The following is a 27,883-nucleotide window of genomic DNA, read 5'->3' as shown; positions in this document are numbered from 1 at the left end:
TGTGCAGTACTGAAGCAAAACGCAAACTACAAACCCTTCAAAGGCTTGCTTCTCAAAACATTTCCTACATCCAACTTCCAAGTTTACTAATCTTTCTTTTTTTTTTTTTTTTTTTTTTTTTTTTTTTTTTTTTTCTTCTTCTTTTTAATGAAAATAGACCATAAAAAAATTAGAAAAATAGGGTTTCAGTTCACCCACGTCAATTCATAAATAATAGAGACATTCTGTAAACGAGGATCAGAAGTGAAAAAGGTCAAAATGGAACAATCTGAGACATTGCTGCACCAGTGGCTCCTCCAAACACCAGCCCTATATTGTTAATCCAACAAATGCCTTGGAGAAAAATGCCACAGACAAATGTCCTAGGGAAAAAGAAAGAAAAGAAAGAAAAGAAAAGAAAAAAAGCTAGACAATTTGATCTCAGCTTAAATTTAACATACTGCAGGAAAGCATAAACAGGAATGCTAAGTGGATCCCAATTAGTGTGCCATAGAAAAGCATAACAAGATGGCAGGAAATCCTTTTAGAACTTATGAATATGAATCATGTTCCAAAAAAAACAAAGTCATGTTATTGAAGATAATAAGTTTTGTTACTGGATATGCACCAGAATAAATAAACATCAAGTCCAAGACTAATTTACATGTAAAATTACAAACAAGAGAGCAATTTGATAAGAGCGGACCCCAATGAAATGTGTAGTGCTTTTACTAACAAAAGGAATTCTACAAAACTGAGACAATGACATGCTATGTCTGTCTTTTCGCAGTATTCAGTGTGGTTTTGGTACAAACCCATCAACAGCAAAGTTTCGGGTGGCTGCAGGGAGTGCCAAACGAATTCCATCAAGTTCAGGCTGAGCAATCACCTGACAACCCAAGCGAGAACTGCAAAGACAGACAAAAACATTCAAAACTATATCCAATGATGAATGAAGGACAATCTTACAGCTTCAATGGTTGAGATGCACACGTTTCTGTAAGACCAAAGGCCAGATCCAACATATCGTTCTCCTCATCCACTGGTTCTTCTAGTTTATTATAGTAATCCATGTCCTAAAAATGATTAACCAGTCATCCTCAAATAGTCAAATATTAGCTCAGACCTACAACCAATGCTCAAACAAACATTATGGAATAGCGGAGTTGCAAGTAGCATACCATCACAATCACATGACACGTGGAACATGCGAGTGAACCTTCGCACGCTCCTGTGATCACATTGAAGCTAGGCCATTAGTCCTCAAAATAGAAACATACTTTCACCAATTTCTGTATTTTGCTAGATAAGTAATACCTTAAATGCAGCTTTCAAATATTTACCTTCAAGTTCTATGTCATTCTCGTGGGCAGCTTCTAACATAGACATTCCAATAGGGACCTTGATAAGTTTCTCCTCTCCATGCTTATCAACAAATGTCACAGATATCCTCCTACACAATAACAGAAATACTAGAGTATGAAGAGATCAGCAAGAGCATATACCTGTCCAGCTTATTAAAATATGCACAGAAAGCTGGATGGAATAACTTCAAGAAATGACATGCAACGTCCCTATACCCAAACTCAACAACTGGATAGCCAATAAACAATTCTATCAACAAATTGAAGAATGGATCGTCCAATTGAACCACTGGTATCGTCTGAAAAACAACTACAAAAGCCTCAATCACAGTTATCTAAGAGTAAAGTGAGAGCAAAACATACTTGTCTTCCTGTTCATTCCTTTCCTCGGAACTACTATCTGAAGATGCTGTAGAGAAAGGATGACGAGTCTGGCAGACAATATAAGAGATATCTTAGCCTTTTTTTAGTGTAGTTCAAACACAACATCTTGCTATAGCACACAGATCATAAGTAAACAATAAAAAATTCAAATTAGGAACACAGAAAGAGTATATAGCTTGACTAACAAACTGATCCTACGAGAATCAGGCACCAAGACACAATTTATCTAGGGATGGTAGCAACCACACAAAGCCATGTGGTAATCTTCATCCCAGTTCAATTGAAGAAACAAAAAGAGCATGTGCCCACTTTCTTCATTAGTTTAGGATAGTGAATCAACCTAGTGAATAACTGAGTATGTTTGGGTTGCATTTCTTTATTGAATAACCTAGCAAAACCACCTGGGAATTTTATACTTACCAAACTCATGCTTGCATATCACTTTCAAGATCCCGATTATGAAGCCAAATAAATACTCGGCCCCAGGATGATTGTCCCCTTTGATAAAACAAAGTTAAAGAAAGTGTGGTGAAAACATTTGTTGCAAAATGGGTTCAATGGTATTTCTGTCCTTCTACCTAACCGTAGAGTGTTTGGCCTGTAATATCTCACCTACACCTTAACCCAGTGTTATGTTGTAAGACATGTGATAGAGATCATCCCACACCGGAATAGAGATCATCCCACGACAACATCTAAATGGATGGATGACGAGTTCAAAGGCTATTTGATGAGGAGCATTGCCCGTATGCAGTTTGTTATTTTATTTTCTCAAGTCTTAATGGATTGGGTAATAGTTTGCTATTGATTTGTTTTAATTTTATTTGAGTCCTTGTGGGCTGGGCCTAGAGTATTTTTTGCCCAATTTTGGATTATTTTGGGTTTGGGTTAGTCTATTTTCTGGGTTCTTGGGATTGGGGATGGCATTTTGATTTCCTTGTTTGGGGGTGCCCGGCGGCGGGGCCTATCCTTCCTTTTTCTTTTTTGGGTTTGTTGTCGGTTTTTGTTTTTTGGGTTTTTTTTCTTCCTTTTTTTTGTGAGTCTGGTTTTTTTTTGTGTTTGTTGGTTTTTTGTTCTTGTTTTTTATCGGTGAGGGCCATCCCATCCTATTATAATCGCGGTTGGGACATGTTGGGATGGATCATATTTTCAGTTATCCATTTACACCCCTAGTATACTTGTATTGGGAATCAATAAAGGAATTAGATGAAAGAAATATTGAATAGAAAATTTTCCCACAATTTTCTCTCTCCTGGCGTCACCTTCTCTTGTTTTCTTCTCATGGCAAGTCTTCTTTCCCCTTCTTCTCTACGTGAAACAAGTCCCTACCCCTCTCTTTTCTCTGTCCGGCAGCCTCCTTACTGCCTTTCATTCTTTTCTTTGTCACTCTTCTTAAAGAAAAGAGAAAGCCTTCTTCTCTTCTTCTTTCTTCTTTCTCTCTACCGCCTCTCAGCTCCTTTTTTTTTCTTGTTCTTTTTTCTTCCTTCCTCGTCAATTCTGTCCTGCAGATATTTCTGCTGTTGAGACTTTGTTTCTTTTCTTGTTTTTTTTCTTCTTCTCTCTGCACACTTCCCTGTACGGCAGCATTGCTGCACTTCTCTTCTCTTAGTCCTGCTGCCCATTCTTGTGTTTCATCATTACCCAGGCATTCTTTCTTTATTTTATTTCTGTTCCTTGGCCTCTTCTAACCCTGTTTTGCAGCCAGAGCCAGCAGGTATTTTATTGAAACTCTCATTAAGTATTTCCCATTTTATATTTCTTTCTTTTGCGGTAGTTTCTCTAAAACAAAATTCCAAGGTTTTCTTTGCATTGTTTATTGCTGATCTTATTGCTAAAAATCTGATATTGACCAGGACAGCACTATTTTCTTTAGGTTTCTTGATATTCTTGCATTCAGTTTAGGGTTACGATGCCATGATCCCCGTCCCCATGTTTCTCTATTTTATTCTTATTTAGTTGTATTCATTAGTTAGGACTGCTTGTTTTTCCTCTTCTTTTACTGTCTTTATATGCATGTTTAATCAGATTCCAGTTGCTGCAAGTTCCTTTTTTTAAACTACCAGTCAAGAATAGGTGTCTCCCTCTAAGAGCCTACTAACCCACTTTGTAGGTCCCCTAGTTTCTAGGATTCCCCTGGCATCAATTCTGGTATCAGAGCCTGGTTTAGAGTGTTAGTACTGCTGGACTTTCAGGTTTTGGGTTACTAGAATTGCTGGTTTTTAGTTTAGGTGTCTTTAGTTCAGCCCGTGTATTGTAGTAACCCGAAGTGGAAACGAATATTCCAATATGACTGGTTCATCGAGTGCCCAATTGACCCCTGATAGGACCCTCTCAACTTTGCCCTGAGTCCCACCAAAACCTTACTAACAGCAATGGACATTATCATCCATCACAACAGATTCAATAAAGACAGCAACCAGATATAACTCTGTTCATTCAATAACTCTGATAAACTTCATCAACAGATACAAATCAGATATCTATAGAAGAAATGCAGTTCTTGGAATTAAAAGACAATAACTAAACTATAGAATCACACCCAATACATGTTACCAGCCTCAATCCATACTCAGTCCCCTACCCGAGAGGTTGCCCTCTCCTAGCAAACTCTACTGGCTGCTCTGCTCTTCTCCTCCTCCCCCTTCAAACAAGAACAACTTCACTCCCCTAATAACAAGAACCGCTCCACACCCAGAGCTTCCCCGAGAGGTCTTCCCTCTCCCACAAGCACAGCTTGCTATTTTTCCTCCCCCCCTTTCACACGTCTCCCCTCCCTCTCTTATTCTCCACCTTCCTAACAAACTCTCACTGCTCACCAATCTTTCACTGCCTTGTGGAGGTTCCTAATAGTACCATGCTATTTGTCCCCTGCTTGTTGGTTTGCCCCCCCTGCTCTCTGCTGGTACTGATCCCCTGCTTCCCTTCATATTCTGCCTATTGTAGACATGAGTTAGAAGGGGCTTATCAACACTTCCCCTCTTTATGTTTCACCTTGTCCTCAAAGTGAGGGAAATTTTGAAACTTGATCTTCACATACTTGCCACATAACCATGCTAGATCAGCAGCTTGACAAGCCCTCTTTGGCAGCTTACAGATCCCAAATGCAAATAGTTTGAAACAGTCCATACAGAGAAGAGCGATCACAACACCTGCTGTAAGGAGTTGAGCATCCATATATGTATGAAGGACTTTCACCCGATAGTAGCCATTATCTGCAGACGTGAAGAGGAAGCAATCAAATTCAGGCCCTTCCGTCAGCTCCGTTAGCCTCACAGCAGCTGCCTGAGGATCACCAATATCCGGTCCTGCCAACCTAGCTATCACAACATGTTGGTCTACTGTCAATAACAATGCAACTGCAAATAGCTTTGAACTGAAACTGCCTAACACGTTCAATCGGATCTTCTTGACTCAAGTTTTCAGAATTGTGGACTGCAACATTAATCAGAAAGGCTATCATTAGAGCAAATGCAGTCTCTATGGTATAAAATGTGCATGCATCCTTGATGCCCTGAATGGACCGTGGAACTTTTCTAGAAAGCACCAATGCTGAGTGAAGGAAAAGATTATGTGGTTTCACCATAGCACCAAGAAGTGAAATTGCAAGGCCAGTAGCTCCGTTGCCTTTGAGTGAGGGAACAAAAAGTCCCTGCAGAACTTCTGAAGAGTTGGGCTTTGCATATCCACGCTCCACAGAGAAGCATGCAGCAATGGTAAATACCAGAAATGCAATTAAAAACTCAAGTTTCCTCACCCCATATCGTTGCAGCGCTAGAAAAACTAAAGTACTGATCCCAGTAAGAAAAACACCCAACCATAGAGGAATATTGAAGAGCGTGTTCAGTGCAAAGGTTGCTCCAATCACTTCAGGAATGTCACACGCAACTATTGCAATTTCAGCAAGCACCCATAGGATGAAGTTTGGCACCCTTGGATATTCAGCTCTACAATGCTCTGCTAAATGTTTTCTGTGACCACCCCAAGGTCGGCTGCAAGGGACTAAATGATAAGAACAGCAAAGGAAGCAACTAGGATGATCCAGAGCAACTGTCCGTAAGCCTCCAGCAACCCTTTGTGAACTGCCTCACCTCTAGTGATGGCAAACTCACGATCGGCGTTGACTTTGAGGTGTAAGGCCATCGGCATCAAAACCTTCAGGTGATTGGAAGCTCGAGTTGCACTGGATTTCAATTTAAGTATGAGAGTTTCACTCGCCATAATCGAGCACTGCGTCTCCGCCTTGGGGTTTCGCACATCCAGATGCGAGGGCTTTCTCAAGAGTGAGGTAGAAGTCGATGTTTTCCCCTATTGGTTAGGTCGTACCTCAATCGCCATAGCCCCGATGTCGCCGTCTCCCTTCCCGTCGTGATTCTCCGACGTTGAAGCTGCCTCCCTTTCGGTTTGGATTTTCAGAGGTTAAAAACGATGCCTCCCAAACTTGCTGGTTCGGTTGGACCATTCTTTGGAAAATGCGTGGTTCGAATTAATGCTAGGTGTGGGTCGTGGTCCAACTGATGTATTTGGGTCCAAATTGTAAATGAGATATATTGGGTTGTGTTGTGATGAAATGGGCCAGGCCCAGAGTAGGTCTTTTGAGTTGGTGAGGTTCACCCACATAAACCCATGAATGAAAAATGATAAGCTGGGTATTGGGTGAATGGAATGGGCTGGTCCCGAAGTGAGTCTTTTGAATGGGTAGGGTCCCAATTCAAACCATGGGTTAAGAGAAATAGGTTGGTCGTGGGTTTGATGGAGTGGATTGGGCTTTGGGTAATAAGAATGGAATGGATCCAAAATACTTATGTTAAGTGGGTTAAGGGATATGGGTGGGACATTGGGTTAAGAAAATACGATGGGTTAGGGTGTAATGGATCGGAGATTGGGCTAATGAGGTAGACTGGGCTTGGGGTTAACGAAATGGGCTTGACCCAAGGGGGTTTCTTTGGGGGTCTAGCGGCCCAATCTTTGTATTGGGTTTGTTTGGGCCCAATGTGTGAGTCAAAGCATAGCTGAATGTGGCCCAAATAATACAATCTTTGGCCCATTTGGTTTGGATCAAACCCACGAACCAGTTTGAGGTGAACCGAACCAACCCCAAAAACCCTAAAACTCCATCGTCTTCTTCCTTTCCTGCAAACAACACTTCTCGCCGCCGCCTGGAGCCTTCTGCCGTTTGCTACTAATTTCCCTCTATGCCTCTTCTTGTCACCGCCTCTTGATTTATCAGCAAGAACCGCACTTCCACTCTAGTCCGACATGTACCCTCACTCGAACTTCTACTTTTCTTTCTCTTCCACGTTCGGTGAAGCGTAACTTCCATCGCTGGCAGCACTCCGCTCTCCGATTGATGCTTTCTTTCGGCCTTGTTTAAAGCTAATCCATGCCATTTTTCAACATGCCCTTTTGAATCGACTTTGGCTACGCTTGTCTCAACCACCACACTATGGTTGTCCGAAGCTGAGATGGATTTCTTATCACTCCCATCTCCGAAATCCATTATTAAGGCCTCCGTGAAGTTCGCCCAATTCAGTTTCAGCCAGCATCTCCGGTAGACCAATCTAGCGCATCATCTTCCAAATGTTCGAGAGCTATTGCAAGCCAATGTTCTTGCTGAATCTAATGTTGCCAATAAAAGAGCTCGACTTCAATCAACCATTCCTGTGCTTGTTCTTCACCTGGAAAGAGCGACAATGTCATCTCACCCCTTGGGATCGTTAACGCTCTGATACCAAGTTGATAGGACCCTCTCAACTTTGCCCTAAGTCCCACCAAAACCATACTGACAGCAATGGACATTATCATTCATCGCAACAGATTCAATAAAGACAGCAACCAGATATAACTCTGTTCATTCAATAACTCTAATAAACTTCATCAACAGATACAAATCAGATATCTATAGAAGAGATGCAGTTCTTGGAATTAAAAGACAATAACTAAACTATAGAATCACGCCCAATACATGTTACCAGCCTCAATCCATACTCAGTCCCCTACCCAAGAGGTTGCCCTCTCCTAGCAAACTCTACTGGCTGCTCTGCTTATCTCCTCCTCCCCCATCAAACAAGAACAACTTCACTCCCCTAATAACAAATTAACAAGAACCGCTCCACACCCAAAGCTTCCCCGAGAGGACTTCCCTCTCCCACAAGCACAGCTTGCTATTCTTCCTCCCCCCCTTTCACACGTCTCCCCTCCCTCTCTTATTCTCCCCCTTCCTAACAAACTCTCACTGCTCACCAATCTTTCACTGCCACGTGGAGGCTCCTAATAGTACCATGCTATTTGTCCCCTGCTGGTTGGTTTGCCCCCCTGCTCTCTGCTAGTATTGATCCCCTACTTCCCTTCATATTCTGCCTATTGTAGACGTGAATTATAAGGGGCTTATCAACCCCTGAACAATTGACCCAGCTGCTCCAACAAAATGGAGAGATCTTGAAGGTCATTCAAGCAACTCAAAAGGAGTTAAATAACCAAAGAGCAAAAAAGGCAGCCCAAATCACCAACATTTAGGCCACAGAGCGCAATGTTCAGACCCTTGCAACACAACTTACAACCATAGAGGGACAGCAAGAGACACAAGGAAATAACGCTCAAGCTAATGGACCTAGGACTGAAAACTACCAAGTGGATCTCCAAAACTTTGACCACTGTTTCGAGGATCTTGATAGAACTGGGGATAATTTCCAAGGTAATGGGCGACGTAGAGGTAGAGGTCACGGAGCACATGGACACCTTGGCCCTATGCATCATGCAACCTATGAGTATGATGATGGTATTGACACCTATGATAGAGGGTTCGACATTAGGAGGGTAGTCAAAGTAGAAGCCCCATCTTATGATGGTCAAATAGATGCCAAAGTGTTATTAGACTGGATTAGACAAATGGATAGGTACTTTGATTTTTATAATATGTCGGAAGAGGTTTGCATCAAGTTTGCTAAGATTAAGCTTACTGGAGCTGCCCAAGATTTTTGAATAGAATTAGAGTACCAAGAGAACAATCTAGGACTTGAACTAGTGACCACTTGGGCTAAGATGCAAGAAAGACCTAAGAGACCCATCACCTATAGGCTGAACTCATTGAATTAAATGAACACCCTAAAGCAAGGGAAATTAATTGTGACTAAGTACATGGCCAAATTCAATGAACTTAAGATTAGCATACTCGTGAGGATGTTGAGCACACACTTTCTAGGTTTATTATTGGACTTAACTCAGATATTCGGTCGCAACTTGCACCCCACTTAGTGCGAGATGTCCCTCAAGCCTTTAGGATTGCTCTAGAACTTGAGACATCCATGAAGACTTGTCCTTAAAAGAAGAGCTTTCCGGCCGGGGAATCTAGTTTCCGAAGGTCTACCCCTAACACTTCCAATTTTCAAAGATCCCCTATTAACCCACAACATCCAATTGACAACAAGGGTTAAGGCATTTTGGGAACCCCCCCCCCCCCCATGAAAGCTGGCCATCTCCAATGTTTCAAATGCCAAGGATTTGGACATGTTGCTAGGGAATGCTCCAACAAAAATCTTCATGTTGAAGGGCAGGACCATGAGGACTTAAACTAGGATGATGACCAGGAGCCTGAGTATGAGGACCATAGACCAGATGAAAACATATTTGATGAGGATCTTGATATGGTAGATGGGTCTAGGCTTGGAGTCATGTGTTGTATGGTATCACAACCCAAAGATACTGATGACTGGCGATGGACCAATATTTTTATTACCTACACCTGCCATCAAGGTAAGAACTGCCTAGTCGCCATAGATAGTGTTAGCTGCATGAGTGTAGTTGCCCAAAATGGGGCTCAAACCAGAGGCTCATCCCAAACCGTACAAGGTTGCTTAGGTAGATCAGTCTACTATCCCTATTACTCTTAGACATTTAGTTCCCTTACATTTTGTTGGTTATGAGGATAGAGTTTGGTGTGTTGTCCTAGAGATGGATGTTGCTCACATCATTCTAAGGAGAGTATGGTTATATGATAGGGATTCACTACCTATGGGAAATCTAACATTTGTATATTTGAATATAAAGGAAAAAAGATCCGATTGACCCCTAGCACCCCAAAAGAGCTTAAGGTTGTAGAGCATAAACGTAATACCATCAAACAAACTCGCTCTAAAACACTTGGAATACTAAATCAGCAAGAATTTGAAGTCTAGTGTAAAGAATCAAGCATTGTTTATGCATTAGTTGCCTTACAAAGTATCCCAGATACATATCACACATCAGACAAATATGTTGATGTCCCAAGAGAAGTGCAACCCTAATTAGAGGAGTTTAGGCAGTTATTTCCTGAGGAATTACTAGATGAATTACCACCTATGCGTGATGTCCAGCATGCAATTGACTTAGTCTCGGGTTTCTCATTGCCAAACTTACCCTATTATCGTATGAATCCCAAAGAACACATTGAGTTGGAGCGACAAGTAGATGAATTGCTTCAAAAGGGATTCATTAGGGAAAGTCTTAGCTCATGTGCAGTACTTGCCCTACTCATGCCCAAAGGATGACACTTGGGCGCATGTGTGTGGACAGTCGAGCCATTAATAAGATCACCATTAAGTATAGGTTTCCCATACCTAGGCTTGATGACATGTTGGATATAATGGTTAGTTCATCAATCTTTTCTAAGATTGATCTTAAGAGCGGGTACCACCGAATTAGGGTTAGACCTGGGGATAAATGGAAGAAAGCCTTTAAGACAAAGGATGGCCTCTATAAATGGTTAGTTATGCCTTTTGGCTTAACCAACGCACCTAGCACGTTTATGAGAGTAATAAATCAGGTGCTACAACCATTCAATGGCAAATTTTTAGTGGTTTATTTTGATGACATCATCATCTACGGTCTTCCCACTTAGATCACTTGAGTCAAGTTTTCCATGTGCTTCAACGAGAAAAGTTGTATGTCAATCTCAAGAACTGCACATTCATGAGTGATCAAGTCAATTTCTTAGGATTTATCGTGTCAGCCCAAGGAGTATCTGCTGATCTTGAGAAAGTGAGTGTCATTGTTAAGAGGCCAAAAACGACTGACATCCATAAGGTGCGAAGCTTCCATGGCTTAGCCACCTTCTATAGGAGGTTCATCTACCAATCTAATACCATTATGACTCCTATCACGGATTGCATGAAAAAGAAAGAGTTTCAATGGACTAAAAGTGCTAAGAAGGCTTTAAAAAAAATCAAGAAATTGATGACAAAGGCTCCAGTCCTACGCCTTCAAGGCTTCTCTAAAGTCTTCGAAGTCAATTGTGATGCATCTGGCATTGGGATAGGTGGTGTCCTAAGTCAAGAAGGACATCTTGTTACTTTAGTGAGAAGCTTAATGAAGCCAAGCAACGCTATTCCACTTAGGACAAAGAGTTATATGTGGTTGTCCAGGCCTTGCACTATTGGCACCATTATCTCTTACCGCAAGAATTTGTGCTACATTCTAATCACCAGGCCTTAAAATACTTGGGTGCCTAAAAGAAGCTAAAGTAGAGGCATGCCAAGTGGGTTGAATTTCTACAAGAGTACACCTTTATACTCAAACATTGACTTGGTGTTGAAAATACTACTACCGATGAACCGAGCTAGGTTAGTAAGTACCTCTGCCGCACAAATGCTACAAGTCGGGCCAATGTGCTACATCAAACAATGAGCGTTTAAGGTTATAGGATTTGAGCTAATCAAGGGTCAATACCCACTTGTCCTGATTTTAGTAAGGTATTCACTTCCTTTAGTGGATATCCTTCTATTAGCCACTCAGATTACCTACTGAGAGATGGTTTCCTTTTTAAAGAAACTAGACTTTGCATTCCCAAGACCTCACTTTAAGATTTTTTGATATGGGAATTGCATGTTGGGGAAGTTGCTGGTCACTTTGGTAGAGATAAGATGATTAGCCTAGTAGAGGACCGATTTTATTGGCCAGGACTCAAAAGAGATGTTGCTAGGGTAGTGAGTCAATGTAAGACGGTCAGACTGCTAAGCAACGAAAAAGAAACACAGGGTTGTATACTCCCTTGCATGTGTGACATGCTCTATGGCAAGAGACCTTAGTATGGATTTCGTGCTTGGGCTTCCTAAGACTTCAAGAGGACATGATTTTGTACTTGTGGTAGTAGACCGCTTCTTGAAGATGGCTCATTTCATTCCCTGTTCTAAGACATATGACGCGTCAATTGTTGTTGAACTCTTCTTCCATGAGGTTGTCAAGTACCATGGGTACCATGGGTTGCCTAATACCATAGTATCTGATAGGGATGTTAAGTTCACCATTCACTTTTGGCAAACTCTATGGAGGATGATGGGAACCAAACTCCGTTTCTAATCTGTTCACCCCCGACTAGTGAGCAAACTAAGGTTGTTAATAGGAGTCCACAGAGTTTGTTGCATAGCTTACCTGATGGAATTGGGTCCTTACTCAAGCCGAGTTTGCCTATAATAGTTCTAAGAACCGAACCACTAGTCTATCACCTTTTGAGGTTTGTCTAGAATACCAACCCAGGGCTCCCATAGGCCTTATTTCAGTTGTGTCCAGCTCTAGGACTTCCCATCAAGCAAGTCTTTTGCATAACACATATATGATTTACATGCTAGTATAAGACAGCGACAAATAGCACTGAGCAATGATCAGTAAAGTCCAAAGCAGACGTGCATCGACAATTGCAAGAGTTTCAAGAAGGAGATATGGTGATGTTTAGGATCAAACCGCAGCATTTCACTAAAAGGAAAGCGAGCAAGCTACATGCTCATAGTTCAGGACCATTCGAAACTCTGAGAGAATAGGAGCTAATACCTATGTTCTTGATCTGCCAGCTAACATGGGGATCAGCAATACTTTCAATGTGGAGGACCTTGTTCCCTTCCATGGCACTCCTACTACTGCATCTTTCTATCAAGATGACCTTGACACCCTTCCCTTTGTTTTTAATGACCCTGCTAATAAGACCCCTTCACTCCCTACCACTTGAGTACCACCTATGCCTAACTTTCACGATAGAATTGAAGCAATTGAGGAGATCCTTGATGAGAGAATTACAACTACAAGGGAGGGAGGTTACAGAGAATTCCTAGTTAAGTGGCGGGGACATCCTAAGATCAATAGCACTTGGATCATCATGGAGGAACTACAACGACTTCACCCAAACATGCTTAAGTACTACTAGAGCCTTTATTCACCGAAGGTGAATTCCTCAATGTCGGGGAGAGTTGATGAAGACATCAATTGACAATTCGAGTCTACCAAGGAACGCCAAAATAGAGATCATCACACAACAGCATATATATGGATGGACGAAGAGTTCGGAGGCTATCGGATTGCTAGGGTCCTATAGTTCAATGAGAAGCACTGCCCATAGGCAGTTTGTTATTCTATTTTCTCGAGTCTTAATTGGTTGCGTATCAGTTTGCTATTGATTTGTTTTTATTTATTTGAGTCCTTGTGGGCTTGGCCTAGAGTATTTTTTGCCCAATTTTGAATTATTTTGGATTTGAGTTAGAATTTGCTATTTTATTTCTTGGGATCTAGTTGTAGGGTTGGGATGGATTAAATTTTTTTTATTTGAAGCCATGTACTAGGAACCATTGAAGGAATTAGATGAAAGAAATATTGAATGGAAAAGCTTCCCACATTTTTCTCTCTCCCGGCGTTTTCTTCTCTTGTTTTCTTCTCATGGTAAGTCTTCTTAATGGATTGGGTATTAGTTCGCTATTGATTTATTTTTATTTTATTTGAGTCCTTGTGGGTTGGGCCTAAAGTATTTTTTGGCCAATTTTGGATTATTTTGGGTTCGAGTTAGAATTTACTATTTCATTTAGGGTTAAATTTTGGATTATTTTGGGTTTGAGTTAGAATTTACTATTTCTTGGGAATTCAGTTGTAGCCTTGGAGAGTTGAGAATTGAGATGGATTAAATTTTTTTATTTAAAGCCTTGTACTAGGAATCAATGAGGAATTAGATGAAAGAAATTTTGAATGGAAAAGCTTCCCACCTTTTTCTCTCTCCCGGCGTCTTCTTCTCTTGTTTTCTTCTCATGGTAAGTCTTCTTTCCCTTCTTCTCTCTTCTCTACATGAAACAATTCCCCACCCCTCTCTTTTCTCTGTCTGGCAGCCTCCTTACTGCCTTTCACTCTTTTCTTTGGCATTCTTCTCAAAGAGAAAAAGAAAAGAGAAAGCCTTCTTCTTCTCTTCTTCTTTCTTCTTTCTCTCTACCGCCTCTCAGCTCTTTTTTTCCTCTTTTTTTCCTTCCTTCCTCTTCAATTCTGTCCTGCTGATATTTCTGTTGTTCAGACTTTGTTTCTTTTCTTGTTTTTTTCTTCTTCTTCTCTCTGCACACTTCCCTGTACGGCAGCACTGCTGTACTTCTCCTCTCTTTGTCCTGCTGTCCATTCTTGTGTTTCATCACTACCCAGAAGTTCTTTCATTCTTTTATTTCTGTTCCTTGGTCTCTTCTAACCCTGTTTTGCAGACAGAGCTAGCAAGTAATTTATTAAAACTCTCATTAAGTATTTCTCATTTTAAATTTCTTTCTTTTGCAGTAGTTTCTCTAAAACAAAATTCCAAGGTTTCTTTGCATTGTTTCTTGCTGATCTTATTGTTAAAAATCTAATATTGACTAGGACAGCACTATTTTCTTTAGGTTTCTTAATATTCTTGCATTCAATTTAGGGTTACAATGCCATGATCCCCATCCCCATGTTTCTCTATTTTATTCTTGTTTAGTCTTGTTCATTAGTTAGGACTGTTTGTTCTTCCTCTTCTTTAACTATCTTTATATGCATGTTTAATCAGAGATTGCAGTTGCTGCAAGTTCCTTTTTTTTTTAACTACCCGTCAAGAATGGGTGTCTCCCTCTAAGAGCCTAGTAGCCCCACTTTGTAGGTCCCCTAGTTTCTAAGGTTCCCCTGCATCAACCCGAGCCCGAGTCAACAGCACTGTATCGGAATCCAAACCCCCAGAGATGGAAGAAGAGGACTCCACAGGGAAAGCTGTGATTGCAGAACTGAAAAGGAAGGGTCCTACTACGGTGCGTATGGGAAGGTGAATAGCATATTTTCTGAGGATGCATATCTGAGGCTCATGATCAGGTAAGGTAACACGTTTAGAACACTACTGACTGCAGATCATCCAAGTTCTCGGGCAGATTAGGGTAGGCTAGAGTCAGAATTGAGTCTTGTGTTCTTCATATGAAATGAAGCCTAGAAAGCAATGCAAAAAAAATCAGGTCAATTGATTTTATAACAACAGAATTACGCCAAACAGTGTGCAAGGGTCACTTCTTGTTGGCGCCAAAAAGGGGCCGGTCAATTGGGGTTCAACCACCCGATTGATTGCCAATCAACCACCCCAGTAATCCAGTTGGTTGAATTTAGTGTGTAAACATGAACCCATGAACCTAAAATGACCAGAATGCCCTCTAGATGCTACCCTAAAATCCGACCTCAAGGCTAAAACTCTCATTCTATTTTTAGAACTACTGGGAACAAAAAGAGGGGAAAGAGGAAGCTAGAGGCAAGGGGATCTGGAGTCTTGTTTGAGTTCCAACGGCTGCTAGAATCTTCCAATAAACAATAGAATCAGGTAGCCCTTGCTGTTCCTACATCTACGCATTACTTTTTATAAGTTTGGTGGTAGCAAGAAGTAGAATCCCTGGAATTGAACCTAGAAATAAGGGGTATTCAAAGGGCTTATCCTCATTGAAGGGAGTATAATAAGACCCAAATGCTGTCATAGCAGCAAGATGACCCTAGGACCATGCTTAGAGTGCTTGATGAAGTTTAGTGGTTAATTGTGCATGCCTATGAAACTCTATTTCAATTATAGAGTAATTATGCTTAAAACATAGTAACGTGATCGATTTATCGAGGGAAACCTCGTTGGAGCTTGAAGATCCAAAGCCCCAAAAACCAGATTCAATTCTTGAAAGCAGAGCAGGCAGTCGATTGGCCGGAAAAATCAAGGAAAAGCTGGAGCAAGGAGTAACATGCATTGCATTCATTCAGTATAAGGATCAATTAGACGATATTCTAGCTAAGAGTATTAATAGTAAAAATTGTATAGCATTTTTAGCAAATTGGGCATGTATCACATTTATGCATCAACTTGAGGGGGAGTAATTGTAAAATGGGTCCAACGATATTTTTGTCCTTGTACCTACTCTAGCATGTTTTCTCATCTATTATAAATAACGAGAGGCTGTAATCAATTAGTAACAAGCCACTATTTTGGTGTAGACCTAAGGGGGCCCTGCTAGTGAGGGCTTTCATGGAGAGAGAATTAGAAGAATAGGAAGAAAGGGAAAGGGAAGATCAGACTCACACATAATCATGCACAGGTTGTTTCTAATAGTCCAATAATCAAATCATAACTAAGTACTCATATGGTTATGTTAGAATATAAGCTGAGGGGTCGACTGGGAAAGGGAAAAAGGCTCTCGGGATTGGCATCTTGTGCTACTTCCCGAGAGCATGAAGGGTGCTTTTAGAAAGTCCTTACAGGACTCTACTACTTGGTGTTTGATTTCTAGTTGTATTCTGATTTTCATTCTAAAAATAGAACTCTTTGTTCTGGAGTTCCTGAAAACGTGAGTGAGGTCTCCCAAAAATAGAACTCTCTCTCTCTCTCGATGTCTCTTCTCCCTGTTCCTCTTGCTCTATTCTTCTTCTTGAGCTCCCTCTCTTCTCAGGTTCTCTAAAGTTAACAAGTTATGATGAATAAATAGGCAATAGTAGAAACCTAACTAGAATAGAAACTACTGGAATAAAAAAACTAAACCATACTTTTGAAATGGAAACTACCAAAGAAACCATACGTAAATCAAAGCAAATAAAATATTATCAACACTAATTCCAGCCCTTCCTAGACCAGAAAACAGGTTTAGGGCCTACCAGAATGGATCATGTCAGCCCAACCTAGCAAGGGCTAGGGCTACTACATCAGCTCTCCCCTTTCAAAAAGAGCTCAACTCTGTTGAGTTTGGAAGGGGACCAAGAAGACCATACGAAACAACTCACTGGAGAAGGAATGATCCTACTGCTTACTAAGGCGTAATGTCAAGAAGGTCCTTAGCACAAAGAAACTTCATGGCTTTGTTGTCATGCTTGAAAAAGTAGGTATTTTCATATCCACAACATTGGACCATTTTATCAAATTGGCAAAGTCAACCAATCAAGATATGACAAACCTTGATGTCACACTACATTAAGTCCTTCATTTATCAGTAAGCTTAAGGTTTTGTTGTTAACTCATGCAACTTTGTAGGGGTTTGGATATGGCTTTGGTTGTAATACAAACATCTTCAAAACATTAGCACAACTACCACTATCAATCACCAATGGTGCATAATTGGTCATTGCACTACCGACAGATTTGAAAAATGCTGCAATGGTGTGAATCTTCATCTTCACTACCTTGGTGAGTGATCAAAACAAGGACATAACAAGCTCATGAATCTCCATCATTATCATTTTGGGTCTTTACATTCCAAGATGCTCTTCTAGAATATAAGATATAAAAGTATCCACATTGATATGAAGCTACCAAAAGGGATTCAGCAATAATAAGTCCACAGCCCCTAGATGTAAAAAACTTAATGGCAGCTGTGGACATCATAGAAGGTGAAGGCCAGTAAAACATGCCGCAATAGGGAATATGGTTTGTAAGGCCAAGCAGATGATATAGAAAAATCACATTGAGGGTGGAGAAGATAGTCAGTTAAGTCCTGAAGACGCCATAGAAGAACTGCTAACCAATGGTTTGCTAGCCAAAATTGACTTTTCTTCTATATAGGACTATTGTGGGTATCACTAGAAAAATATGTCTGGAAAATTCCTTCAATTCTTTAACCTGATACACCACTTGGACCTCCTACATGGTATACAGTCCACTGGCTGCAAATATGGCAGTGATCTATGAATGCAAGCCATTGCGAAATTGGGCTACTAGAACTTCCTTGTCTGACTAAAAATTAGAACGAGTGACTAACAGAATTTGGCCGCATACTTCTCAACTGACAAATTTGAGGTGTATAGGTTGCCTCCAATCAGTTAGTTGGAATCTTTAAATCATTCCTAATTCACATCTCAGCCCATGTAGTAACCATAGTACAACATATCACCGAATTTCGGCCAGTTCAGCAGTAACCGAAATATGTTTAGGAGCGAACCCGAAATGGGCAGAAAATTGCCGAAATATCGACAATATTTCGCCGAATTGACCGATATATCGCCATAATCTCGATTTTTGGCAATATTTTGGCGATTTCTCGCGATTTTTAGGTGATTTCTCTCGCGATTCTTTTACGGAATCTTCAAGGTCAATGAACAAGCTTACCAATTCTATCCTAATGATTTAAGTCTCAAAAGGCAATGTGCAAAATGTGGTTAGGGAGGAGAATCTACATAGAATAATTTCTGGAAATAATTCAAATTAGGAAGACATTTTATAGCAAAATCTTCAAGATCAATGAGCAATCTTATCAATTATATTCCAATGATTTAGGCCTCAAAAGTCAACGTGCCAAATGTGGTTAGGTAAGAATATATACATGAAAGAATTTATGGAAACAATTTAAATTATGAAGGGATTCTATAATGGAATCTTCAAGGTCAACGGGTAATCTCTCCAATTATGTCCGAAAGATTTAGGCCTCAAAAGGTAACATGTTAAATGTGGCTATGAAAGAAAAAATTTACATGGAAGAATTTATAGGAAATAATTCAAATTTACCAAATATTGGCATCAAACTAAGGTCGACACAAAGTTTGGGCCCAAAATGACCAAAAATACCCCCCGAAATAGGGGGTCGAAATCTGCCAAAACGAGGGCCAAATCTCGCCAAAATTTCGGCGAGATTTCGCCCAGTTCGCCAAGTAGCTAACCAGCGAACTAACTTTGGTGAACTTTTGTTCCTTGGTAGTAACTTGGTCAATACTTCAAGTACAGTTTTGTTGTGATGCTGTACCTTTCAATTTTTCTTCTGCAAATATCAATTTCCTAGGCTCTGGAAGGTTATACCACCTGAAAAATATCCAAACTATGAACCTAATCAAGATATTCTTCTAGGTTGTACTCCCCATAAAAACCTATTCCCACATCAGATTGTTCATATCTCGCTGCTGCTGCTGCTGAAGTGGAGTTGAAAGATTCCCCAGACTGCAGGGGACTGTTTCCCTTATTTGAACCCCCTAAATGGTCAATGGAACCTTGCATAGATTCCATCATAGTCTAAAGGGAAGTGACAGCTATAGTGAGAGTGTAAATTTGTCATTTCTTTCAGCCCTATAGGAGTTGAGCTGTTGAAAGACTTCACTACTGGCCACCATGGAGAATGGAAAACAAGAGAACACTTAAAAGGCAAAAAGGGTAAATGGCAAAACAACAATACTGAGAAGTTGGTGAAGCTGATGGCAAAAGTGTAACTAAAAGCAATCTGGAAGGGTAACCGAAGCAAACAAAAGGATATGAGAGCAATGAACAAAGGCAAGGGCTAACTTCAAAATAAATTTGAAAAAAGGATAGAAAGGAATAAATCATGATAGGATGGCACTTCGGGAAAGGAGCTACGTAAGGAATAGGGAGTAAAGAAGTATTGTGGGGGAGGGTTTGCAGTTGGGACTGGGGGAATTCTTTTGTTTGATACAGAAGAGTTGTGGAAGGGCACGACTGGCCTGGGGTTGTCTCTCTTGGAGGAAGACTGTAGTTGAAGACGAGGATGACTCCGAGTTGCAACAGCAATGGTTTTTCTGACCAGGTATGCTTCTCTTCTTTGCTTTGATTACCTTCCTTTATCCCCATTCCTTCCCCCCCCCCTTCTTTTTCTGGTTGTCTCTTGATCTTCTCTTCTAAAATTTCAACAATCAAATCATAAGTAGACTTTATGGTTACAAATTGCAATGAATGGATAAGCAATAAGCCTTGCATCAAAAGAGAAACCTAACTAGAATGGAAACAACTGAAATAAGTAAGCATAAATGCATAATAACCCATACTTTTAAAAAGGAAACTACCTAAGAAACCATATGTAATCTACCCTCTATAACGTAAATAGAAACCTACTAATATAATAATCCCAACCCTTGTCAAACCAGAAAACCAGTTTAGGGCCAGCCCTTGATCTGGGCCTCCAAAGTGGATAATTGTTGGCCCAGCTAGGCTAAGGCTACTGCATCAATTATTCCCAACTCCACAACACTAGAAGCCCATTGTTTCCAAAATTGTCCTTCCTATACTTCGGACCAAATGCTTTCCAAATGGGATAACAATTCAAAGTGCTATATGTAAAAGGGTCAATGTACAAAATTTTCCAAGACCTACAATTCATCTTTTTGATGGACAAACAATTTGGGACAACCAAATTAAAGGAAAAAGTAACATAAAAACAAAATTAAAAAGAGCAAACTTCTATCACTCCCCTATACTTATGCTCTATTTACTAAAACTCCCCTATTCAAACTTTCACATCCGATTCCCCTAAAAATCCAAACTCTCACTTCTTCTTCTCCCCTGATGTTGTTAATTCCAAAACTACCCCTCAATTTTTTAACCCAATTGGTTTCTTTCTTTTGAGTTGAGCGGTTCACATTAACGGGTTAAACTTATTACTTAGATCACCAAACTAATCTTGTATCTTCTCAACCAACGTCATTTCCTTATTAAAAAACAGAACACAAAAAATCTACCATCTACTTCTCTCTTCCAATCTTCTCAAAAGATGATAGGGAAGTTTACCTCAGAGGTATGACCTCATCATTCTTTTTTTCTTCCCCCGCCCCTCTACGTCTTTTGAACTCCGTTCTTCTCCTCTTCAATCAACTCCGAAAACCACATGGCATTTCAGCTGTTAAAAATTTCAGTAGCATAGCTTTGGAGTCCATGTCAAGCAGTAACACTGGTGAAAGAATTTTCTCGACTCAATCCCCCTTTTGACTTTTTCTTTTCCATGTTTGAATTGCTTTTGGTTGGCCTTGATCAATTAGGCTAATTCTTTCAACAGTGTGAATTTCTGTCGTGAATGGATTTTGCAGGCATCAGTGATAAAAATGTTGTACATTGGAACATCACTAATTGTTGGGTTTGCGTATAGAGAGAAATTTGAACCATGGTTGGGTAGTGGAGTCAAAGTGACTGGTGGCTTAAATCTCTTATCTGCCTTGGTTAATGGTTTACTGTTTCTGAAGATCTGGATCTAATTTGTGACGCTGAGCTCCTTAAAGCTCCACCACTCTCCAAGAAAAGGCTATGACTTAAAATGGTGTGTTTCTTAACTGGCAACAATTGGGGCATGAATGGCTTTAAGAAGGTCTTGGATGAAGTAGACGGTAGTTTTTCTTATTTTTTTTTTTTTTTTAATATACATATAAAAAAAATAGGCACTAGATGCTATTTCCAGGTTCAAGAAGATACAAGATTAATTTGGTGGTCAAAGTAATAAGCTTGAACTAGTTAATATGAACCAGCTCAACTAGAAAGAAAAAACCAGTTGGGTTTTAAAAAAAAAATTAAGGGGTAACTTGGGAATTTAATAACATCAGGGAAGGAGGAGGGGTGAGAGTTTGAATTTTTAGGGGAATTAGATGTGAAAGTTTGAGTAGGGGAGTTATAGTATATAGAGCCTAAGTATATGGGATTGCTAGAAATTCACTCAACTAAGCACAATTGAAAACATAATTATCAGTATATATCCATTGACCATAGAAACAAGTAGTCACCACTATGATCAGAGGAGCTAACCATGAGTTGCGGAAAACAATTGTATGGCCTTTGCAAGCACTCTGCTCCATTCACAGACATGAACTGATGACCTGCTGACCAGGGAGCAACTGATATTAAGGAAACAAATGTATTAATATTACCAAATTTATACAGCTATGGCCTATGAGTGACAGATCGTCAAATTACTTAACGATGGATAGCTTGAGGTAATAAAAAATGTAGCAACGCTAAAAAACCAATACTCATGGATGCTGAGACAAATCATAGCCTAGCTCTTCCAAGTAAGGTTTTCCAAGCAGAGGGTCTCTTGTCACTGTGTTTAGATGACTACACATATGCTCAACAATGCAAAATAACTTGAAACAGTTGAACAACATTACCAGATAGAAAAGGCAATAACTGAACATCCGGGCAACAAGCTATTATTTTATTCTTGCAATGGAATTTATCGAGATTGGGAAAGCTTGGCATTATTAATTAATTGAGGAAGCACTTGAATCAGTTGGCTAGGAAAGCTCTTGAACAAGAAATAGTGCATCTAATCAAGAAGTGCCCAATAAGAATAAAATGGACAAGAGCTTAATTTTTACGATGTAGCATAAATTTTAGGATTCGTTTTAAGCTTTGGTGATGGGTAATTTATAGGAAGGTGAAATTTAAAGACATGTCTCATCCTGTAAGATGGGCACAATAAGCAAGGAAATAATCAAGAGACATATGGAAATGCTTAGGTTACAGGTGAAATACAATTTTGAAGCATAAAGACTATAACTAAAGTATTATATAATTTATATAAAGGTGAATAGAGTATGAGAAAACAATTGCATTCGATTGACTATGCACAAAAGAGAACATTTTTTACATGTACTAACAGCAGAAGAATCAGTTTCAGTTTGGACCCAACAGAGTATATTCAATATTTTTTAAGGTATCATATCGGCATCTTAAATATAACTATGTAGGGGAGAGCATCAATATAATGGTAGGATACTTCAAAACCTGGTTTTAGGGAGAGATAAGACAGAAAAAAACTGAACCAGAAAGTGGAGCCTCTCCACATTCAACTATGATCATGTAGAGCACACTTTGCAAGTTATAGCCAACTTTTTTGCAACTTCTACAAGTATAGACTATAGCTATCTCAGGACACTATAATGATGATAGAAATGTAGGATGTGAACATGTTCCCTTGAAATTTAGTGTAACAAATTTTATAAGATGTAAATATACAATTGAAGTAATAATATAAGATAATTGACCAATTTAGACTAGTTACCAAGGAACTCATTTGGCAGGGAGCAAAAGGCATTTTCCAGCCAGCACAGTTATTTCCCCCAAAACATGGGAAACATAGGAAAGCAATGAAGATGACAATGAAAATACATAAACTGCTTCAAAAATACAATTTTCTCAAATAGAATTCCCCCCTTACACACATTCTCTCTATCCTTCACCAACAATTTACATTGGTGTGGAGTCTAGCAATTACTCTATAGTTTCTCATGTATATGTTTGATTAATTGGTTGAATGTAACACTTTCTTTAAAGATGAAAATCTAATAACCTATGACAGAAAGCTGAGAAACCGACTTCATGCAAAAATGGGATAGTTCAAAAAAGAGTATTTGGAAATGCACTTTTCAGCAATTTCCTTTCCAACTAAACCAAAGCTGTTATCCTTTCATTTAACTGTGTGAAGGTTGCAAGTATTTTTCTATTGCATGCCATAATCCATATCATTTCCTTCTTCTAAAAGGCTAGCATGTAACAATCATCTATCTACATTGACCAATATCCCTTAGTGGCAACACTGTGAAAACCCATTATTGGTCCTTACTAAGGTAAAAAAGCTTACAGCTGAGCCCCTACAGAGATAACCCAACAACTACAAGAGAAGAGAAGAGTTTCAAGTAAACAAGTAGAAATAATTAAAGATATGTATAATGTTGTGGTGACTAGTGTAATAACTGTAGCAGATCAAGTTATCAAATATCAACTTTAATTTTTTTACATCAAAAAATCAGTTTTAAGCCCTTGTTTGTTTACACTTATAATGGATGTTTTAACAAGAGACATTCAAGATAAGGATCCTTTCAATGATAAATGATAAGCTTCGAGAAAGTTAATTAAGGTGGCACCGCCACGTTCAACGAAGATCGTTAAATGCCCCTGTACGGAGAAGTGATTTAATACAGATTGAAGAATTAGATTAACTAGTGGCCAACCTAATAAAACATTAGGAGAAGTGGTGAGAACAGATATGCATAGCTTAGACCTTGTATCAAGTATAGCCTCAAAGAGTTGATTGGAAGGCAAGGATCCATGTATCCAACCCCATTTAGTTGGCACAAGGCTTGTTGCCATTGGTTTGTTGTATTCAAGATAAGGACCAATAATACAGTCTTTTGCTGGTCATATTGTTTTGATGGATAAGACAAAAGCAAAGATTAAGGCCAAGTTGGAGCTATGGAGATCAACATCTAAATGAAGAAGTTTTAAGATAAGTAAAACAAAGATGGAGTATATTGTGTAACTTTAGTGACACCACAATGGATAATGAGGTGATGAAATTGACAAAAGGGAGATACTGCAAAGTGCTTAGTTTATACATCTAAAGATCTATCATTAATAAAGTAGGTGATTTAGAGAATGAAATTTCACAGAGAAATAAAATAGTATGGATAAACTAGAAAGGTGTGTTTGAAGCATAGAAATGTGCTTGAAGTGTTGTGCAATCAAAATATTCCTTTAAACTCCAATGAAAATTTAGTAGGACAGTCATAAGTTCAACTAAGGAGTATGGTGTGCAATGTCAGGCAATTTAAAAGACATTATACAAATAAACTCAATGCATCTAAGATCAGGATGTTGAGATGGATGCGTAGCAAAAAGGGAAAGGATATACAAGCTACAAAAAATTTGTCTGAGGCGACATTGCCATGTCTGATGAAGGCTTTTGGATGCTCCGATACAAGAGAGTGATTTGATTCAGATTGAAGGAGAAAAAAGAGCCATGCACAGACCTAAAGTGACTTTGAAAAATGGCGAAGAAAAAACACCCATAGGTTATGCCTTGTACCAAGTATGATCTTAAACAAAGCTCATTGGAGCGCAAGGATCCATGTAAGGTACCCCACTTGGTTGGAATAGGACTCAACTGTTGTCGTAAAGAGAGAGAACAAAAAGAAGAAAAGGTAATTCTTGGTGGTGGAATGATGAACTTCAAACAGCCATTAGATTTGAGTAATTTTGCAGTAAAACTCAAGGCACTGCAGCAAAATCAAGTTTGCAAACCATGCAAATTGAACTTTCAAGCATAGTTGAACATAAACTAAATCATAAAACTATTCTACAGGAATATTAGTTCGTACATAATCTAGGGAGATCAATGAAACTGTTTTCTTACATGCGATTTTGGAAAAAATGCATTAAGATACTGACAAGAACCTTGACTTGTCTTTAATGGCTGAAAGAAAGCATATGATAGTTGGAATAGAGAACCTACTTCGTGTGATTCTATAAAGCAAGAAGAGTCTCATTTAGAGAGAGAGTGAGATGACTTTCTCATAGGTGTTAACTCATAGTAAGAGTAGGTTCCTTATAAAGTAAAAAATTTGATACATTTACAAGTAGAGTGAAGTGATAAGGAATGAAAATAACTAGGCAGAATAAGGTGGCTAAAAATGCCAACATTGAGACCCAAGAGGCAAGACCTTCACTTAACCAAAAGAAGAAAGATGAAAGGGAAAGAGGTCATTTTAGCATATGCAATGAAGACATCAACCTGAATCACACAACTCAGCACTTCAGTGCGTAGATGGCATTCAGTAGACAAAGCAACACTAAAAAGGAAGAGTAGAAAACAAGGAGCAATATGAATTCTTATCGATGTCAGAAACTTTTGTTCTACACAAACTTCGACCTAGAAGGAGCAAAAAATAAAAAGACCATTATAATGTCACCGAAACGTGTTGGTTTTTAGCGCACTCAATGTTAATGTTCAAACTTCTCACAACTAAAAGTTAAATGGAAAATTTTGATGAAACAAAGAAAATGAAATGGAAGGAAGCCATACCTCTCGTCAGTTGCTTGAACATTCGTCCAACTTGTGAAATTCTAGAATTAAGCATACTTGGAAAGTCACTAGCTGTTGTTCCACCAAGAAAAATCGCGACACAGAGATGGTGTGGACGATTATTTCTAATATCCCTGTTGAGGCGTGGACAGATTCAACGCTTTCATCAAATGGGATCAACCGATTCGGGGAGTTTAGACTTTCAACTCGAAGCAAAATTCCTGGAAAAACAAAAAGATAGCTCTGGAACGACGAAGAGCAATTAGCGTCGGCCGAGAGTTCTAAACTTCTAATATGATAGCTGAATCAAAACTGCGTTCGGCTCCCCTCCAGGGAGTGCGCGGTGACTTCTGAAAGGTTGCCACGTGGATTATTCTAATTCAAAGGTTCAGATAGAACACCTATATTTTATCCGGATGAAACCCATAACACCCGTATTAAACCGGAAATTTTATAATCAATTTCTAACAAGAACTAGACCATCCATTTTCCTCTAGATGAAGGACATATGTTCATAAATCACCTCTAAAGTTCAAGGTAAGAGTTAAAAAATAAAAAAAAAAAATTTAATCTAATCACAGCCTTTGGATATGATTAATGGATAGGTGTCCTTCACCCACCAAAGGAAAATGGATGGTATATATTCTTGTTAGAAATTGGCGTAATAAAAATTTTATTGAACTAAAACCCGATTGAGCGGCTTCATTGAAGAGACAGCTGCAGCCGAATCCAAATCAACAAAGGCGTTGCAAGTCCCTAGTTCTCCTCTGATTCAGGCGAAGAAGCTTCTGATTCAAAAGGCGCTTCATTCTCCACGATTCAACTTTGCAAAAGCATAGAATAAAATGGCTATCTTTCTAAAGAGTACGGAATCAAAGACAATGAGTTTATTGAGATAGAAAGATGAAGACATTGCAAAAGTGAACAAAAGAACCATGGAGTCAAAAGAATGACTCAACCGGGTTTTAGTTCAATTTGGGTGTCATGGGTCATATTTGGGTTAAATATAGGTATTTTCTCTGAGTCTTTGGATCAGAATAATCCACGTGGCAAGCACTTCATAATAGATATTCTCCTTGAGAGGAGCCAAAACCTCTTACGCAGTAACCTCTACATTTCTCGCAAACCCCGGTCTCCACTGTTGGAAAACCTTCAAAGAACCTCTTTAACGGCGGAGGATCAAATGTAGAGGCATCTGAAATCTAAATCAATTTTGAAACCCACTTACCAATCCCAATAGCTTATGCAACTTGACCCGTTTTGCAAAGTGTTGCGTCTAGACCTTTTTCACTTCAACCGAGTAGTTGGACGACCTCATGAGCCTCCAACGTGACTTGAGTAGGTGTGATGTTTACACTCACAAAGGAAATTAGAGCTACCCGACCTTGTATTGGTTGAAGGACCGCCTCCAATGCTTAAGTTAGTATAGGCAACAATGGAAGGCTCTAAGAGAGTTCTCAAAAAGTAGAGAATGATTGTGAGTAGAGTTTCATACCTTGCCCATCTTAGGATGGAGTTTATATAGTGGTTACCTAGGGGTAGCCCCTTCGTCTATTTCTCCCACTGATTAAAGAGTGGGGCGAGATGCCTCAGGAAGCACGTTCCTTTTCTTAGTGGGACTAATGGAGCCGTTACTCCATCATCCACATCCCCACGTTTTGGAGTGGGCATGATGAGTGGTTATCTCTAATTAATCCTTTTGACTTGGTCGTCTTCAACATTCCTCTTCGGACTTAGTCTTAGGTGTTCTCTCATTGCTTGAGTGTGTCCAAAGTGATTCTCAAGGGATTTTATAGGGGAGAGGTTCTCCAAATTTTCGAGGGAGTACTTTGCATATTTCCCCAGGGGGAGGTTCTTTGACTTCTCGAGGGGGGTTCTCTTTACCTTTCCCAAGAGGGAAGGTTCTCCATGCTTTCACCCGAGGAGGGAGATTCTTCAACTTCCCGAGGGGACGTAGGTGATTCTTCCCGCGGGGGGAGGTTTTTCAATTTGAGGGGACGTGACTCTTCCCGAGGGGCTCTCCATTACCTCAAGGGGGTGTAAGTGATTCTTCCTGAGGGGCTTTCCATTACCCCAAGGGAGGTGTAAGTGATTCTTCTCAAGGGGTTCTCCATTACCCGAAGGGAGGTGTAGGTGGTTCTTCCCCAGGGCTCTCCATAACCCCGAGGGGGTGTAGGTGGTTCTTACCAAGGGGCTCTCCATTACCCCGAGGGGTGTAAGTGGTTCTTCCCGAAGGGGCTCTCAGGTTGACTACCCTCCACGACACAAAGCTTCTCCAGTCATTCAAAATGGCACCCCACCCACACTATAGTTCTCCAATTCTCCTATCTTCTTTGATTAATAAGATGTAAGAAATTTATTTTATTT

At 39.7% G+C, this 27,883-nt stretch overlaps 1 protein-coding gene and 1 pseudogene across 2 annotated transcripts; both read right to left on the bottom strand.

Moving 5' to 3' along the window:
- Positions 1-188: 188 nt before the first annotated feature.
- On the bottom strand, positions 189-25,822 carry LOC149010616 (uncharacterized). Of its 2 annotated transcripts, none has more exons than XM_089160598.1 (7): positions 25,517-25,822; positions 21,460-21,548; positions 1,707-1,774; positions 1,323-1,432; positions 1,161-1,210; positions 973-1,055; positions 189-887 (listed from the first exon to the last, which is right to left on the bottom strand). In XM_089160598.1, the coding sequence occupies exons 1-7, from the start codon at positions 25,569-25,571 to the stop codon at positions 773-775; spliced, it is 570 nt and encodes a 189-aa protein (XP_089016724.1). In that variant the 5' UTR covers positions 25,572-25,822; the 3' UTR covers positions 189-772. The 2 variants fall into 2 exon arrangements, with proteins under 2 accessions (XP_089016724.1, XP_089016725.1); XM_089160599.1 differs by having other exon boundaries at positions 21,460-21,530; positions 25,517-25,821.
- Positions 3,160-7,789, bottom strand: LOC149010617 (metal transporter Nramp1 pseudogene; annotated as a pseudogene).
- Positions 25,823-27,883: the final 2,061 nt, after the last annotated feature.

Source organism: Hakea prostrata, chromosome 7 (assembly GCF_041222555.1).
Source record: "Hakea prostrata isolate BN-2017 chromosome 7, UWA_Hpros_2, whole genome shotgun sequence".
In the NCBI taxonomy this organism is placed as follows: domain Eukaryota; kingdom Viridiplantae; phylum Streptophyta; class Magnoliopsida; order Proteales; family Proteaceae; genus Hakea; species Hakea prostrata.
This window is presented reverse-complemented; position numbering and strand designations above follow the sequence as displayed.